General features: G+C 42.2%; 1 protein-coding gene across 3 annotated transcripts in view; it reads right to left on the bottom strand.

The window, feature by feature from the left end:
- Positions 1 to 18981, bottom strand: part of LOC139539964 (semaphorin-3D-like) — a 69450-nt gene that overhangs the window by 17631 nt on the left and 32838 nt on the right. For all 3 annotated transcript variants that reach the window (XM_071343417.1, XM_071343415.1, XM_071343416.1), the window contains exons 4-14: positions 16485 to 16547; positions 16238 to 16357; positions 16066 to 16159; positions 15273 to 15401; positions 11027 to 11163; positions 5871 to 5985; positions 5476 to 5545; positions 4443 to 4587; positions 2495 to 2717; positions 2009 to 2097; positions 1570 to 1611 (exon numbers count right to left, since the gene is read on the bottom strand). In XM_071343417.1, the coding sequence (XP_071199518.1) occupies positions 1570 to 1611; positions 2009 to 2097; positions 2495 to 2717; positions 4443 to 4587; positions 5476 to 5545; positions 5871 to 5985; positions 11027 to 11163; positions 15273 to 15401; positions 16066 to 16159; positions 16238 to 16357; positions 16485 to 16547 (1227 nt within the window). The remainder of the gene's footprint in view (positions 1 to 1569; positions 1612 to 2008; positions 2098 to 2494; positions 2718 to 4442; positions 4588 to 5475; positions 5546 to 5870; positions 5986 to 11026; positions 11164 to 15272; positions 15402 to 16065; positions 16160 to 16237; positions 16358 to 16484; positions 16548 to 18981) is intronic.

Raw genomic sequence — 18981 nt, 5'->3', positions numbered from 1 at the left:
CATCCTTTGATTTGTTTCTATAATTGGATTGGAGTCCACCTGTGGTAAATTTAACTGATTGGACATGATTTGGAAAGGCACACACCTGTCTATATAAGGTCCCACAGTTGGCAGTGCATGTCAGAGTAAAAACCAAGCAATACGGTTGAAGGAATTGTCTGTAGAGCTCCTAGACAGGATTGAGTCGAGGCACAGAACTGGGGAAGATATCAAAAATGTCTGCAGCATTGAAGGTCCCCAAGAACACAGTGGCCTCCATCATTCTTAAATGGAAGAAGGTTGGAACCACCAAGACCCTTCCTAGCGCTGGCCGCCCGGGCAAAATGAACAACCGGGTGAGAAGGGCCTTGGTCAGCGAGGTGACCAAGAACCCGATGGTCACTCTGACAGAGCTTCAGAGTTCCTCTGCAGAGATGGGAGAACCTTCCAGAAGGACACCCATCTCTGGAGCACTCCACTAATCAGGCCTTTATGTTAGATTGGCCAGACAGAAGACACTCCTAGGTAAAAGGCACATGACAGCCCGTTTGGAGTTTGCCTAAAGGACTCTCAGACCCTGAGAAACAAGATTCTCTGGTCTGATGAAACCAAAATTGAACTATTTGGCCTGAATGCCAAGTGTCACTTCTGAAGGAAACCTGGCACCATCCCTACTTGAAGCACGGTGGTGGCAGCATCATGCTGTGGTGATGTTTGTCAGCAGCAGGGACTGGGAAACTGTTCAGGATCAAGGGAAAGATGAACGGAGCAAAGTACAGAGAGATCTTTGATGAAAACCTGCTCCAGAGCGCTCATGACCTCAGACTGGACAGGTTCACCTTCCAGACAGGTTCACCTTCCAACAGGATAACGACCCTAAGCACAAAGCCAAGACAACGCAGGAGTGGCTTTGGGACAAGTCTTTGAATATCCTTGAGTGGCCGAGCCAGAGCCCGGACTTGAATCCAATCGAACATCTCTGGGGAGACCTGAAAATAGCTGTGCAGTGACGCTCCTCATCCAACCTGACAGAGCTTGAGAGGATCTGCAGAGAAGAATGGGAGAATCTCAATGACGGCCTACCCCGGCCAAACCCGAACGACGCTGATCCAATTGTGCGCCTCCTTATGGGACTCCCAATTACGGCCGGGATTCAAACCAGGTACTGCAGTGACGCCTCTTGCACTGAGATGCAGTGTCTTAGACAACTGCGCCACTCGGGAGCCCCAAATACAGGTGTGCCAAGCCTGTAGCGTCATACCCAAGAAGACTTGGATATGACGCCCAAGAAGACTTTGTTGAGGCGCTTCAACAAAGTAAATACTTATGTAAATGTCATATTTCAGTTTTAAAAAATGTATACATTTGCAAAAATGTCTAAAAACCTGTTTTTGCTTTGTCATTATGGTGTACTGTGTGTAGATTGATGAGAGAAAAAAAACAGTTTAATACATTTTAGAATAAGGCTGGAAAAAATGGGGGAAGTCAAGGGTTGTGAATACTTTTCAAAAGCACTATACTGTAGCTATATGATACAATTAGGGAGGGGTGGAGATGGAAAGGAGGGATAGAGAAGAGGGGTGTTCTTACCTGTTTAGAAGAGATCTCCATACTCAGGATTGGAGTGGGAGTCTGGAGGAGAAAGTAACCATTATCTCCACTACACACACAAAGTCATACTTTAATACAGAGAACAGTTATCTAATGACTTCTGCTTGGGAAGAACCAAGCTCTCTTTCCTTCTACAGAGCTGACTTCATGTTAGGGAGGTCAACCAATAAGTCTGTGAATCAATGTGAGAAAAGGAACTCACTCTGTCTCTGTAATACTAAACGAACACACCATCGCTCCTCTCTGTACCCCTAGATCTACTGCTGTGTGTTTAGAATAGGACATTAATATTTCACTGCTGTTTGATGAGCTGACAACCTCTTGAGAGAAACAACTACAGTGTTTGTCTTCAAAAAGTTCACGTCAGGTTTAAACAGGCTTCGGGGAACAGAATTATCTTCCTGAGTGTGTTTCTAACCTGGAACACCTGGAGTTCCTCCAAAATCACCTCCTCAGTGGACCAGTTCTCCTGAGTGATGCTCACCACCTTCAGCACTGACCCAGCATCTGAACACGCACACACACACACACACACACACACACACACACACACACACACACACACACACACACACACACACACACACACACACACACACACACATACGAAACATATAGATACATGGACACATGCACACAGTGACCTTCTCGTTTGGAAACTTTCTATTGAGAGAGTTCTACTGAAATGGGACTATTGGCTCCAAACAGACTATGATGTTGTAGAGCTCTGAGCATTAGAGCAAAGATAAGGGGTTCATGGAGCTCATACACTGAAGATGATACCTATTGCAACCAAACACAGTCTCCAACATTCAAACAGACTTCAAACACATCAATACTACAACAGAAAAAATGATGTGGGTGTTAGTGTGCGTCTGAGCATGTGTGTGTTGGAATCTCTCACCTGTACCCAGAAACATGATTTCATACTGTCCATCCTCAGCCATGACGCGGTCCACCACTATCTGTGTCAGTGCGTAGTCGACACGTACACGTGTGAACACGGGCCGGCCGGTCAGGGGGTAGACGGAGCGGAACATGAGTGGGTGGAAGCGGATGAAGCTGACCACCTCGTCTGAGAAGTCCTTGGTGGTTTTTATCCTGGGGTCATACGTCTTACTGGGACACTGAGGAAGGAAGACACTGTCAGTTTCTGAAGAGAGATATCAAATAATGTGTCGTTTCAGAGACTAAATGAGATCAACTAACACAATTTATCTGGAGGTATTAGAGGGCAGTAGAAAGACCAGTCAAGATAAAGACAGTACGGATGTCTACCTTAAAGCAAATACTAACCTAGGTACCTACTGGTAAGACAGACATTTTTGGGATTCGCTGTCATTAAAGTGCTTGTCAAATTGTTTCAGGTTGGCCAGTGGCCTCTGTATAATAGGTATGTGGCACCCTCTGGCGGTGACGTGTGGTACTCCATTAAATTAAGTACATCTGGAGCACACAGTAATAAGCCATCACTTTATGGCCCTATGCTTGTTGCTCTCTCTCTCTATCTCTCTCTCTCTCTCTCTCGCTCTCTAAACTAACCTTGTGGGGACATACAATTGATTCCCATTCAAAATCCTATTTTCCCTAACCGCTAAACCTAAACATAATTCTAACCTTAACTCTAAACCCCCTAGAAATAGGCTTTAACCTTGTGGGGACTAACAAAATGTCCCAATATGGTCAAATATTTAGTTTATTTACTATTATTTTGGGGACTTCTGGTCCCGACAAGTATAGTTCAGCATGTCCATAACAGGGTAGTGTTTTTCATCATTAATCTTGTTCTGGAGGGAGCTCTAGCAGAGAAGTCACTAGCTGACAGTCAAAATGTCACATTTTAGTCATTAAGCAGATGCTCTTATCCAGAGTGACTTACAGTAGTGAATGGTTACATTTTCATTTTTACTAGTCCCCCATGGGAATCGAACCCACAACCCTGGCATTGCAAGTGCCATGCTCTACCAACTAAACCACACAATGTCTAGAAATCTGATTTTAAACCTAACCCTAACCTTAACCACACTGCTCACCATAACGCTTAACCCTAACCTTAAATTAAGACCAAAAATCAACAAAGAAAATCCTTCATTTTTACAATATAGCCAATTTTTACTTTGGCCCATCTAACAAAAATCACTCAGTTCTGCCCTAAGGACAAGACTCATCCCAATAAACGTCCACCTGCACACACACACACAGCCACAGTACCTCATGTTAATCAGTTCTACAAACACTGCGTAACAGGACACATACGACGGTGATCACCGTGACGACTTAGTGACATCATCAAAGCTGCCCCCCAGACTGACGTTTATTATTGTTCATCAAGACAGAGACTGGGTAATATATCACACACGCTCACACACACACACACACACACACACACACACACACACACACACACACACACACACACACACACACACACACACACACACACACACACACACACACACACACACACACACACACACACACACACACACACACACACACACACACACACACACACACACACACACACACACACACACACGCACGCACACACACGCACACACACACACACACACACACAGACAAACACTTGCATGCTTTCACATATAAACGTTGACTTCTGTCACACTCTCACAGACTATTAATTCATTATGTGCACAGGCACATGCAATAGATAGGTGTTTATTATTGTTAATCAGGACTGGTTCATACATCAGGATTGGGTCATATTGTAAGCCATTTAAGAGGGGTCTTTCTAAATAATCCTGGACAGAAACAATATTCAGTCTGCTTTCAGGCAGGAGGGACATGGAGCGGGGTATGGTTAGTAGAGATGAGCGTGTTTGTTTGTGTACCGTTCCAGGGCGAGGGTAAGGTATTCTCCCCTCATATTCTACCCAGCGATGGTCAGGTCCCTCCTTGTGAGCGTAGGGTCCGTTGAACACAGCTCGTATGTCAGCCATGCTGTACACACACACCGCCGAGCCTCGGAACACAGAGCTGGGGGAGAAACACAGTACAGTGTAGTAAGTTTATTATAGTGGGAGAAATCAGCTGACAGGTAGAGACATGTCTCAGTAAGGTATGGTGTAAGGTATGGGGTAAGGTATGGTGTAAGGTATGGGGTAAGGTATGGGGTAAGGTATGGGGTAAGGTATGGGGTAAGGTATGGTGTAAGGTATGGGGTAAGGTATGGTGTAAGGTATGGGGTAAGGTATGGGGTAAGGTATGGGGTAAGCTATGGGGTAAGCTATGGGGTAAGGTATGGGGTAAGGTATGGGGTAAGGTATGGTGTAAGGTATGGGGTAAGGTATGGTGTAAGGTATGGTGTAAGGTATGGTGTAAGGTATGGTGTAAGGTATGGGGTAAGGTATGGTGTAAGGTATGGGGTAAGGTATGGGGTAAGGTATGGTGTAAGATATGGTGTAAGGTATGGTGTAAGGTATGGGGTAAGGTATGGGGTAAGGTATGGGGTAAGGTACGGTGTAAGGTACGGTGTAAGGTACGGTGTAAGGTACGGGGTAAGGTACGGGGTAAGGTACGGGGTAAGGTACGGGGTAAGGTACGGTGTAAGGTACGGGGTAAGGTACGGGGTAAGGTACGGGGTAAGGTACGGTGTAAGGTACGGTGTAAGCTACGGGGTAAGGTATGGGGTAAGGTATGGGGTAAGGTATGGGGTAAGGTATGGGGTAAGGTACGGGGTAAGGTACGGTGTAAGGTACGGTGTAAGGTATGGGGTAAGGTATGGTGTAAGGTATGGTGTAAGGTATGGGGTAAGGTATGGTGTCAGGTATGGTGTAAGGTATGGTGTAAGGTATGGGGTAAGGTATGGTGTCAGGTATGGGGTAAGGTATGGTGTAAGGTATGGGGTACTAAGAGTCATTTTACCTGGAGGTGGTGAAGATTCCATACACTACAGGGTTCTTCTCATCTCTAGAGGGAAGCATGAATATGTCCTCTACAACACATGCAAACACACACGCACACACACACACACACACACACACACACACACACACACACACACACACACACACACACACACACACACACACACACACACACACACACACACACACACACACACACACACACACACACACACACACACACACACACACACACACACACACACACAAACACAGACACACACGCACACACACACACACACACAAACACAGACACACAAACATAAAAGTTAAGAATGTGGCATTTAGTGCACATGCGTTGTGCGTGTGTCGACGTGGAAGCATGTCAGGTGTGTGTGTGTGTTTGTGTCTTACGGAGCTCGTCAAAGTGTGTGTCCACTCCTTCAGGTCCAGGGATGGAACACACCAGTCTGGCTTTGAGGAACGTTGTCCACTTATTGGTCAGACTCCTCAACCCTCCCACGTCATTCTGAAACACAACCACAACACAACCATAACACAACCATAGTCTGACACACAAATACAACTGAAATCGGGTTTAAAACCATAGTCCAAAGACCTGACATACTGTAACAAGCACAACACAATTGCACACCTTTTTACAGACCTTGAAATCCTAAACTCCAGTTTGAGACTAGTTTAAATAAACCCAGGTGAAGTTAGACACATGTCCCCGTTTAAATGTGATTATTCAACTGGCAGAGGAATGAGGCCTGCTCATTAACGGTAATGATGACGGCAGTCACAATAAACTGACAAAGGATGGAGAGAGGACTGAAAAAGGAAAATTACTGACAAGGAGAGAATATGGTAGAGGGATTTAGTAAACTTGAAGCAAGAAAAAAGGAGAGAAATAAAACAAAAAATAGAAAGATGAGAGAAGAAGAACTGAAGGTAAACTAGCGAGTTCATTAATTATGCAGATATTCTAATTAGCATATGTATACCCTTGGCTGAGTGCTCTTCTCAATAAAACAGTGCTCTTCTCAGGGCTAGGGCAGGAGTACTCAAGTATATCTCAAGTACAGGGCCCCGTTATCCAGGACAAGGGCCCTAGACTAACCTCCCTATTACAATTGGCCTGGAGACTATCTTAAACAGACACACAATTATAAAAAACTGTTCGGATAATGGCTTTAGCGTTTTCTAAATGGGATTATGTTCAATCGAAGCTCTGTTATTCCATTTGTCCAGAGAGGAACCCCTCTATGGTCAGCTGTAGACACAGGAAAAGGAATCCCTCTCCTGCCTCACCAGCCTTACAGCTTACTCCCCAATCATAAACATCCCAAGTGCCTGTAACTGGGAATGTTGCAATAGAGCTTGGACATGTTATTGTGGGAAGATGTGGCGACATAACTCAGTACAGGGACAGTCTCCCCACTACCTAAAAAAAACACACCTCACATAGCTGGGAACTGAATATCTTCTTCCAGCAGCGGCCAGGAGCTTCCAATAGCAAGTCTGGGTGCAGACGTTTGTTCCAGCCAAGAAGTAACACACCTGATTCAAAGAAACCAACCTGCTGTAGTCACAGAACTACACTCAAAAAATCCTGCTGTTTTTACGATAACTTACTGGCAGACAGTTACTTGTAAGTTACTGTAAAAAAAAAAGTACAGTATTTTACCGTAAATTCCAAAGAAACTTTGGCTTAACAGTACATTACTGCACACTTTACAGCAGGGGTCTTCAACCTTTTCTTGCCCAGGGACCCATTTAACCCCTATCATACGTTAGCACAAAAATAGCAAAATCTGGTCTTGTATTATCATCAGGTGAATGATAATGGCAAGGAGAAGTAATCAACATTTTAAAATGAATAGATTTGGTAGATCATAATTGGAGGAAGTGTAAACTCTAACATAGCCTATTATACAGAAAGGTAACTCCCAAACACATTTTTGCTAAGAGCAGCTGTTAGCTGGTTAATTAAAGGTTAGCCATGTTTTGGCAAAAATTATTGTTCAAGTCAAGAAAGCTTACCACACACTTGCCACACTATTCACAGGTGCTTTTTCAAAGCTTATGTCAGATATACCAGTGTAATTGCACTCCAATTAGTGTAATTCAAAATGTGTTTATTCTGTTGTTGCTGGTGATATTCATAAAAATATTGGAATAAAATCTTCTTTCTATTTTCAATGTTAAACCAATGTTTATTAGGAATTTACAGTAACATACTGTAACTTTTTTATAGTAATTTACAGGTAACTGGCTGCCAGTAAGATACCATAAAAACAACAGGATTGTTTTACAGTGTAGAATGAGATTCTATTTCTACGGCTGTAGTCTCCATCTAGCCCCCAACAAGCCTGAGTAGAGCTGCCGCTGTATTGCTTCATTAATTCAGCTCCTTCAGAACCGTGAACATGGAAGGAGTAAGAGCTACAGGTAGGGGCTAGGGACTACAGGTACAGTGCCTTGCAAAAGTATTGATCCCCCTTTGTGTTTTTCTTATTTTGTTGCATTACAACCTGTAATTTAAATTGATTTTTATTTGGATTTCATGTAAAGGACATACACAAAATAGTCCAAATTGGTGAAGTGAAATGAAAAAAATTACTTGTTTCAAAAAATTCTAAATATTTGAAAACGGAAAAGTGGTGCGTGCATATGTATTCCCCCCCTCTGCTATGAAGCCCCTAAATAAGACCTGGTGCAAACATTTAACTTCAGGAGTCACATAGTTAGTTAAATAAAGTCCACCTGTGTGCAATCTAAGTGTCACATAATCTGTCACATGATCTCAATATATATACAACTGTTCTGAAAGGCCCCAGAGTCTGCAACACCACTAAGCAAGGGGCACCACCAAGCAAGCGGCACCATGAATACCAAGGAGCTCTCCAAAGTTGTAGAGAAGTACAGATCAGGGTTGGGTTATAACAAAAATATCCGAAACTTTGAACGTCCCACGGAGCACCATTAAATCCATTATTAAAAAATGGAAAGAATATGGCACCACAACAAACCTGCCAAGAGAGGGGCACCCACCAAAGCTCACGGATCAGGCAAGGAGGGCATTAATCAGAGAGGCAACAAAGAGACCAAAGATAACCCTGAAGGAGCTGCAAAGCTCCACAGCGGAGATTGGAGTATCTGTCCATAGGACCACTTTAAGCCGTACACTCCACAGACCTGGGCTATATGGAAGTGGCCAGAAAAAAAAGCCATTGTTTAAAGAAGTTTGTTGTTCGCCGAAAGGCATGTGGGAGACTCCCCAAACATATGGAAGAAGGTACTCTGGTCAGATGAGACTAAAATTGTGCTCTTTGGCCATCAAGGAAAACGCTATGTCTGGCGCAAACCCAACACCTCTCATCACCCTGAGAACAACATCCCCACAGTGAAGCATGGTGGTGGCAGCATCATGCTGTGGGGATGTTTTTCATCGGCAGGAACTGGGAAACTGGTCAGAATTGAAGGAATGATGGACGGAGCTCAATACAGGAAAATTCTTGAGGGAAACCTGTTTCAGTCTTCCAGAGATTTAAGACTTGGATGGAGGTTCACCTTCCAGCAAGACAATGACCCTAAGCATACTGCTAAAGCAGCACTTGGAATGGCCTAGCCAAAGCCAAGACCTCAATCCAATTGAGAATCTGTGGTATGATTTAAAGATTGCTGTACACCAACGGAACCCATCCAACTTGAAGGAGCTGGAGAAGTTTTGCCTTAAAGAATGGGCAAAAATCCCAGTGGCTAGATGTGCCAAGCTAATAGAGACATACCCAAGAGACTTGCAGCTGTAATTGCTGCAAAATGTGGCTCTCCAATGTATTGACTTTGTTATAGTTATGCACACTCAAGTTTTCAGTTTTTTTTGTCTTATTTCTTGTTTGTTTCACAATAAAAATGATTTTGCATCTTCAAAGTGGTAGGCATGTTGTGTAAATCAAATGATACAAACCCCCCATAAAATCTATTTTAATTCCAGGTTGTAAGGCAACATAATAGGAAAAATGCCAAGGGGAGTGAATACTTTCGCAAGCCACTGTAGAACCTAAAGAATGGGTAGGGGGCTAGAGTAGGTGCAGGACCAATATGGGACTGGACCAACTATCCTACTGTCATCCTTACAAAAAAATATGAGGTTTCACGTTAAAAACGTTCACATGTGAAAATAGGGTATGCAGTTTTACTTGTGAAAAACATTCACATGTAAAAATCACATTTACCTTTTCACATGTAAAACAACTCCACATGCGAAAATCTCACTTTCACATGTAGAATTGCAAGTTCAGATGTGAAAAACAATCACATGAAGAAATCTAATTTGCAGTTTCATATGTGAAAAACTTTCACGTGATCATTTTTCACATCTGAACTTGCAAATCTAAGAAAACTCCACATTTACTCCACTGTTTGTGAACGAAGAAAATGTAAACAAACACTGTATAGCCTAAACACATGGTTCAAAGTATAATTTTGATATCATGGATGCATTTATAGTGTAGTTTATGGAGAGTGGTTGCATTTCTCGAGCCCCATCCCTCAGATTTTTGACAAAACTGTTGTGGGGAAACACTTTGTTCATGTTTAAATGAAGGATTGCCACTATAAACACCTTTAATAAAGTCATAGTGTTATTATATGATGCAATCCTCTAGTGAGGGAGTTACTTTTGTGTCATTAATATCAAGTAAAACTTCTGAAGTCGAGAACAAAACGCTTAGTATTGCAAACAAAAATAATGATATTGAAAGCAAAACATAAACCCAAAAGTATTGATAGCGAAACAAAATATTGCAAATATATAAACACATTTAATGTGGGAGAAAATTAATTGTAAATGGATGCAAAAAAAGTTGTTTTCAGTCATAAAAAAAACGCATCCCTCTTTCCTGCAATTCTCCCTATCTTTGGTTCTGTTGCCCTGACCTTAGATTTCACTGCCTTTTTTGTAGTTGCAAGATTTGGCACATTCATTCCTGCAACATAGTACCCTGCATCCCACTGCTGGTTTACTCTGAAGCAGAGCAAGGTTGATCCTGGTTGCTCCCTGGATGGGAGACCAGATGTAGCTGGAAGTGGTGAAAAGTCATTGTCTGGGGAGAAACACATCTGAGTTGTCCACACATGTATGAAAACCATGTGTTTTTCACATAATTTTTTTTATTGTCTTTTTTTTGTAAGGGCATACTTAATTCATACACCTCAACTGCTGTCCTGGGACCTGACATTAGGCTGCCCTGTCAGCCAGACACAAAGAGAGGTTCAACTTTAATTTACCCACTTTGACAGCAGTGGTCCGCTCCTCTGACAGCAGTGGTCCGCTCCTCTGTCAGCAGACTACACAAGAGGAATGTACCAGGAAGTATCCTCCCAGGGGGGTTTAAGTATATCTGTGGGAGAAGCTAGCTCTATAGCAGTGGACACAGATCTATCACTGTACATGCGCCCTGTTAGATGTCGGTCCTCCTCTTCGCCCCTTCCCTGACATCTCCCCAAACCATCCCTCACTCCTCACCGTTCTTTCACCATTCTACACCACTCCCCTCTCTCACCTTGCAGACGCGTGCTACGCGGGACAGGACACTCTTATCGCTCCTGTCGCATGATGACTCTCGGAAGAAGAAGTAGATCTTGTCATCGTCAGGGTTGTAGGTGTCGGACACAGGGTGAGCTGATATAAACCTGGCCTCTAGAGAGAGAGAGAGAGAGAGAGAGAGAGAGAAAGAAAGAGAAAGAGAGAGAAAGAAAGAGAAAGAGAGAGAAAGAAAGAGAAAGAGAGAGAAAGAGAAAGAGAAAGAGAGAGAAAGAGAAAGAGAAAGAGAGAGAAAGAGAAAGAGAACGAAAAAGAGAAAGAGAAAGAGAACGAAAAAGAGAAAGAGAACGAAAAAGAGAAAGAGAACGAAAAAGAGAAAGAGAACGAAAAAGAGAACGAAAAAGAGAAAGAGAACGAAAAAGAGAAAGAGAACGAAAAAGAGAAAGAGAACGAAAAAGAGAAAGAGAACGAAAAAGAGAAAGAGAACGAAAAAGAGAAAGAGAAAGAGAACGAGAAAGAGAACGAAAAAGAGAAAGAGAACGAAAAAGAGAACGAGAACGTAAAAGAGAACGAGAACGAAAAAGAGAACGAGAACGAAAAAGAGAACGAAAAAAAGAAAGAGAACGAAAAAGAGAAAGAGAACGAAAAAGAGAACGAGAACGAAAAAGAGAACGAGAACGAAAAAGAGAACGAGAACGAAAAAGAGAAAGAGAACGAAAAAGAGAAAGAGAACGAAAAAGAGAAAGAGAACGAAAAAGAGAAAGAGAACGAAAAAGAGAAAGAGAACAAAAAAGAGAAAGAGAAAGAGAAAGAGAACGAAAAAGAGAACGAAAAAGAGAAAGAGAACGAAAAAGAGAAAGAGAACGAGAAAGAGAACGAAAAAGAGAACGAAAAAGAGAACGAGAACGAAAAAGAGAACGAGAACGAAAAAGAGAACGAAAAAGAGAACGAGAACGAAAAAGAGAACGAAAAAGAGAAAGAGAACGAAAAAGAGAAAGAGAACGAAAAAGAGAAAGAGAACGAAAAAGAGAAAGAGAACGAAAAAGAGAAAGAGAACGAAAAAGAGAAAGAGAACGAAAAAGAGAAAGAGAACAAAAAAGAGAAAGAGAAAGAGAAAGAGAACGAAAAAGAGAACGAAAAAGAGAAAGAGAACGAAAAAGAGAACGAAAAAGAGAAAGAGAACGAGAAAGAGAACGAAAAAGAGAACGAAAAAGAGAAAGAGAACGAGAAAGAGAACGAAAAAGAGAACGAAAAAGAGAAAGAGAACGAAAAAGAGAAAGAGAACGAAAAAGAGAACGAAAAAGAGAACGAAAAAGAACGAGAACGAAAAAGAGAAAGAGAAAGAGAAAGAGAAAGAGAGAGAGAGAAAGAAAGAGAAAGAGAGAGAGAAAGAAAGAGAAAGAGAGAGAGAACGAAAAAGAGAAAGAGAAAGAGAAAGAGAACGAAAAAGAGAAAGAGAACGAAAAAGAGAAAGAGAACGAAAAAGAGAAAGAGAACGAAAAAGAGAAAGAGAAAGAGAAAGAGAACGAAAAAGAGAAAGAGAACGAAAAAGAGAAAGAGAACGAAAAAGAGAACGAAAAAGAGAACGAAAAAGAGAACGAGAACGAAAAAGAGAACGAAAAAGAGAACGAGAACGAAAAAGAGAACGAAAAAGAGAACGAGAACGAAAAAGAGAACGAAAAAGAGAAAGAGAAAGAGAGAGAGAGTTATAAAAGCAACATTGTTAATTTCCAGCCTGACCCTATGGACACAGCGGAGCGTCTTTTAGAAGTTAGAGTTAGCACGCGCCTCAGTCTCCTCGGAGCACCCTGATTTATGAATGTTAAAATACCTCCAGACAGAGCCATGGATCAGAGGAAAGGAACTAGACAGAGTGAGAAAGAAAGAGCCGTGATCTGGGTGTTACAGTAACATGACATCAACCCTGGAAACTAACCGAAGCCTCTGGGTGGATTCCTTAAAATAGTCCAATGTAGGCCTGCTCACACACACTACACATAGTCACTGTTACTGTACGTTAGCTAAGACTGTACGTTAGGTAAAACCTCTGACACACGCGTACACAGTGACAGCACGCCTCTAGAGATCTCCCTCACACCCTGCCCCTGGCTCTGAAATGTGGTGAGTGTGTGTCAGGAGTTGGAAACTGGTGACATCTTTTGATCCGTGACAAACGTAGACGAGAGTGATTCCTAGAATAGACAGAGAGGAGTGTGTATCATAGAATAGTGCTTGTAGTGTGTGTATGTAGACCAGGGACCTGTGAACTGTGACACACTGTAAATCCCCTAGTAGGTACAGTACGTATGCCCTGTACAGTAGGTGTGGTGTCTATAGTGTGGAACTCGTGTAAAAGTCATAAATGAATAACTGGACTGTTTGCTTTGGGCAGGAATGCCAATAACCTCCCTCAAGCCCAAAATGAGAACACAAAGCAGCTCTGTGTATCAATGGAGACTGGGAAGTGAAACACTCAATGACAAAACTAGCCTGTGAATGAACTCACCTGCTTCAACCAATCCTTATGTACCGAGACTGAGAGGAAGGATGTATTCTAAAGAACCAGGCCAACAGTTACTGAGATATAATGTCATGCCACAATGAATGGCTCTACAAGCTGATAATTCACAGCTCTACAATATGCGTGTGTGTGTTTATGTTTGTGTGTATGTTGTGTGTGTGCACAGCAAATTGTCAAGTGTTGATTTTTCAATGTAACATTTGTAGTGTTGATTCGGGAGTTACAATCACTCTATAAGAGTGTAAAATAACCCCCAGTGTTGGTGTCAATAACGAGTTATTGTTTTACACTTTGGAGAGTAAAACAGTCCCATCAAAACTACACCCATCATTACCATATTTTCCTGCATGCTCTAGTGCAGGTCAATTTTCTTTTAAGATTTTTTAAATATCTGTGCTTTTGTATTGATTGATTGATTGGTTGATAAATGTTATGCCACACAAATATAAATAACATAAATTTTTCTAAACTAATCCAATCGGTTAGTTATATTTATTGCGTTAGTTACTGAAATGGTTGTTCCAGGTTAAATGGTTTAGATAGCCTTCTTATCAACTTTCCTAACCCTGAGAGTCATTCTGAATGCAGGTTGTGGGTGAATAAACTGTTGGATATCACAACTCTGGCTGGATTCCAATAGGATTTACACATCACTTTGCATGCCAGCTTAATGTGACTTGCAGGCCTGATGTGGCCTGTAAACCAGGAGTTTCATAACACCACCGAGTTAGGGTAAAATTAGGCCATCAAAGTAAGGCCTTGTGATGACTATTCAGTGCTTGTTTTCTTACATAAGCTAAAATTGTAGTGAACAGTGTAGAATATAATATTTGCCCTGATATCCACTAGATAACAGAACCACAAAGTCTAAACAGCTTTTTTGACAGCAGATGCCTGCCCGGTGGGAGAAATCAAAAGGAGAATATCACAGCCAATCACAACACTGGCGGATAAGTAATACTGTGAAACACATCATTTTACTATTACTGCAGATTTATTATGGACATTTTCTGAAATTACAATGCAAAACAATACAATGTGTAGCACCTTTAATTACCAGCCCCTAATATCATGCTTGGACAACCTGGGATACAAATGCTAGTTGGTGGCATTGCTATTTGGCAGTCTCGGCCACGTACACAGGCCTTCAGATTGCAGGCCTGCTTAAGGGTAGAGCAAATCAACTGGCTAGGTACTGTCTCAACAGTTATGGGTAGGAGAAAGTGTGGAGGAGAAGGTACTTTTTGTTTCCTTAATAAAGATGCAATATGTCACTTTATGGGCGACCGGACCAAATTCACATAGAAATTTGAGTTATAGATCTGTCTTTGTCATTGAAAGCAAGTCTAAGAAGTGGTAGATCGGTTCTATGTGCACCTTTTTCTATGCCTACACTTCTTAAGTTGAATTTTTGTGGTTTTTACTTTTGGTTTTGTACACTAGTTTCAAACAGCTGGAAAAATATATTTTTGGTTTGGGAAAACATATTTCACAGCGGTTTAGATGGTAAAATGATTCTCTACACTATACTTGCTTATTTTGTCACATAACCTGAAATTAGACAAACTACTAGAATATTAGCAACCATGAAATGCTGGAGTGATTTATTCATAGATTTCTGCATAGTGCATCTTCAACGACCTTTGAATTGTTTGAATCCTTTATGATGTAATGTTATTTGTGGATTCAAATTAAGTATTTACAATGTGTGTATGTGTGTGTGTGTGTGTATGTGTGTGTGTACCGTTGATCCAGTAGTCCTCTGAGATCTCAGTGCGTATATAGTGCTGGTCAGGGGGCGGGCCCAGGGAGCGGGTGAAAGTTGTGTCTTTACCCAGGAAGTCTGATGCTGTGCCCGCATACAGGAATTGATCTGCAACCAATCGGACAAAAGGAGGGTTAGGCCTGGAACAATGATGATGGGGGTCAAGTAAAACTGTAAATGTGAACCTATTAGAGTAACCAGCTCAACTCAGATAAAAAGGAAGAAAGCAAACCTGAACAAAAACAATTAGTCAATCGCTCTAAAATGTCCGTCATGCTTTCAGTGATATGACATTCTTTGGCATAACCAGATTTCTGAAAGACGATATGCGGAGCAAATGTTTCAATGAATCTAGCCTTGCCAAAAATATTTCTAATAATTTAGGAGTTGGCTTAGTCGATGCCAATGTCTTTCTTACCTCATAGTAACAACACACACACACACACACACACACACACACACACACACACACACACACACACACACACACCCCCCCCCCCCTGGGGATAGCAGAGAGAATCTTGAGGGAGATACTATGTGAGTCAGAGTGTTTATAGTTCCATGCCAAGTATCATTGTTTATTACATTCAGACAGAATTCTCCCTACAGGAGGGCTTTGCTTTTTATTGTAGAGGGGTTTTGAACACCAGGACATGAGGGAGAAGTAGTTAGGGCTGAATGCGGGTGTAGAATGGTGTCAGGGTGGGGCTGAGGTACCGCCAGTAGGTCTAGGTTAGTAAAAAGAGGAAATTATGATGGGGCGTAGTCTGACCTGTGAGTACAGAGGTGAAAGGTTGCCTGGGGTCGTAAGGACATTTCAGCCTCCCAGACTCCACTGTACCGGACAACAACTGGAACACACCCTCCTGAAGAGAAAGAGAGAGACTGTGTAAGTAAGCAGTGTGTGCTGTGTGTGTGAGTGTGTGTGTTCTCCCCGACTCTACCTCTCTGCGTCCTGAGATCTCAATGAAGGCACACATGGGGTGGAAGGCTCCTGTCCCACAGGTGTACAGATGGGTGTGGTTATAGTTGTGGAGCACACGCACAAAATTGCCACACTCCAACTGAGAGTAAGAAGAAAGGAACCAGGAAGAGGAAGATATTTTTGGAGTGTAATTTTTTACCTGAACAGTGATTTTATTGTCAATGTGAATGAAACAAGGCTTCAGGCTTTGTCCAGATTGTACTCACATGAGCATTCTTGCCGGCCAGTTTACACATCTCAACTCTGTCTCTGGGGGCTGGCCAGCTGATCTGGGAATAGATGGACAGGGAGGTTTACATGACAGACAACACACCACAAAATATACCACTGATCCTGCATCAGAACCACACAACTCAAGACATAAGAACAAAGCATAACGCATTAAACCCTGAGAGGAAACGTATGTCAATCAGACAGGAGTCAGCCTGTCCTAACAGTGATCTTTAAAAAAAAAAAAAAATTAAAAAAATTTTTTTCTTTTTTTTTCTTTGGGGGGGTTGACAGTGATCTTAAGGGGGGATAATGTTCTGTGTCCCTTGTACTGTACGTATACTGTATGTAGCTGATGTTCATACAAGTGTTATAACTGGCTTATTTTCTTAGCATGTTCACCCCGAACCCGCTCCCAAGGAGCGACATCACTGGGGTTACACAGACTCCACACACCCCCCCCACACACACATATACACGCACTTACGTCAGCGTAATAGGATTCCATAATATTGCCTCGCTCCATGGAATTCATACAAGTCTTATGATTTGAGTACACAGTACATTACAGTACAGTATAGTTATTTCAGGTCTGGGCAAGAGAGGATTTTGTCTTGAGCTGGATTTGAGAAACCCAGTGACATAAATCCTATACCACCAATCAATCCATGCATTCGTTTCACAACGGCAGGATTGGGTCACACTTGACTTCACAATCTGCAATGTACCTGGTATTCACTTAGAACTCGGCATATCATGTGGTTACTTGTTATTAACTTTGGAATTCATTGCAATAGGTACCATTTTTGCAACAGGTACCACTTTGTCGCAGGTAAGTAAGGATCATGTTGAATTCCATTGTACCCATAGTGCAATTTCAATGTAGTCATGGTTGTAAATATCGTGTTCTTACCAGCTGAAACAGGACAGTAAGATGTGTTGCAAACTAAGGAAAATGAGACACACCTGTAAATGTGCACTCTGTGTGTTGTCTGAGTGTGTCTAATGTTCTGTCTATCTTATTCCTAGATCTACACTGAGTATACCAAACATTTTCACCTCAGAACAGCCTCAAATAGTCGGGGCAAGTGACATCAATAAGTGATCATATCTTTGACCTGGATTCAGTCAGTCTATGTCATGGAAAGAGCAGGTGTTCTTAATGTTTTGTACACTCATATTCACACAGCTCTACCACAGAATAAGCTAGTCTAACTATCTGGCCAGCATCAGTATCAATGACCAGAAATCAACAGTTATAGAGCAGCACTCAGACTTACAACAACCCGATAAAGATCAAAGAAACTTGACTCGGTCTGGCGCAGGGATCAACCACAGCTGCATAAACAAACACTCACCTCTACAACAGCAAATACACTGAGTATGTCAAACACTAGGAGCACCTTCATAATATTTAGTTGCACCCTCCACTTTGAAATCAGAACAGCCTCAATTCGTAGGGGCATGGAGTCTACAAGGTGTCGAAAGTGTTCCATAGGGATGCTGGCCCATGTTGACTCAAAAGCTTCCCACAGTTGTGGCAAGTTGGCTAGATGTCCTTTGGGTGGTGGACAATTGACACACACGGGGTACTGTCGAGCGTGAAAAACCCAGCAGCATTGCAGCTTTTGACACAAACCGGTGCCTGACACCTACTATCATACCCCGTTCAAAGGCACTTAAATCATTTCTCTGGCCCATTCACTCTCTGAATGCCACATGCACACAATCCATGTCTCAAATGTCTCAAGTCTTAAAAATCATTCTTTAACCTGTCTCCTCCCCTTCATCGACACTAATTGAAGTGGATTCAATAAGGGATCATCGTTTTCAACTGGATTCACCTGGTTAGTCTACAGTATATCATGGAAAGAGCAGGCGTTCTTAATGTTTTGTATACTGAGTATATGTGTCCTATTTGCAGCTGTGTGTGTGTGTGTGTGTGTGTGTGTTTGTGTGTGAGTGCTTGCGTGCGTGGTCAAAGTCAAGGTCAGCAGGTTGACAGTCTGATAGACAGACAGAGCACTGTGTTAATTGACTGGTGCTAATTCCATCCACTCTACAAACTCTGCCCACTACTACAATACATCACTGATTACGCTGCATTCCTCACAGATCCACTCCACATAGCTGTGTCAGTAGTCATGCGGAAGATTTGTAGCACAAGCACAGTCAGGTTTAAATGACTACTTAAACTTGGTATTTGGAATTTTATTAGGATCCCCATTAGCTGTTGCAATAGCAGCAACTACTCTTCCTGGTGTCCACACAAAACATGAAACATAATACAAAACATCAATAGACAAGAACAGCTCAAGGACAGAACTACATATATTTCTTCAAAAGGCACACGTAGCCTACATGTCAATGCATACACACAAACTATCTAGGTCAAATAGGGGAGAGGCGTTGTGCCGCGAGGTGTTTGTCACGATCGTGTGGAGGAGAGACGGACCAAAACGCAGCATGTGGAAAATAAGCCATCTTCCTTTT

The sequence above is a fragment of the Salvelinus alpinus genome, chromosome 15 (genome assembly GCF_045679555.1).
Source record: "Salvelinus alpinus chromosome 15, SLU_Salpinus.1, whole genome shotgun sequence".
In the NCBI taxonomy this organism is placed as follows: domain Eukaryota; kingdom Metazoa; phylum Chordata; class Actinopteri; order Salmoniformes; family Salmonidae; genus Salvelinus; species Salvelinus alpinus.
Note: the sequence above shows the minus strand (reverse complement) of the source record. Positions and strands in the feature narration are given on the sequence as shown.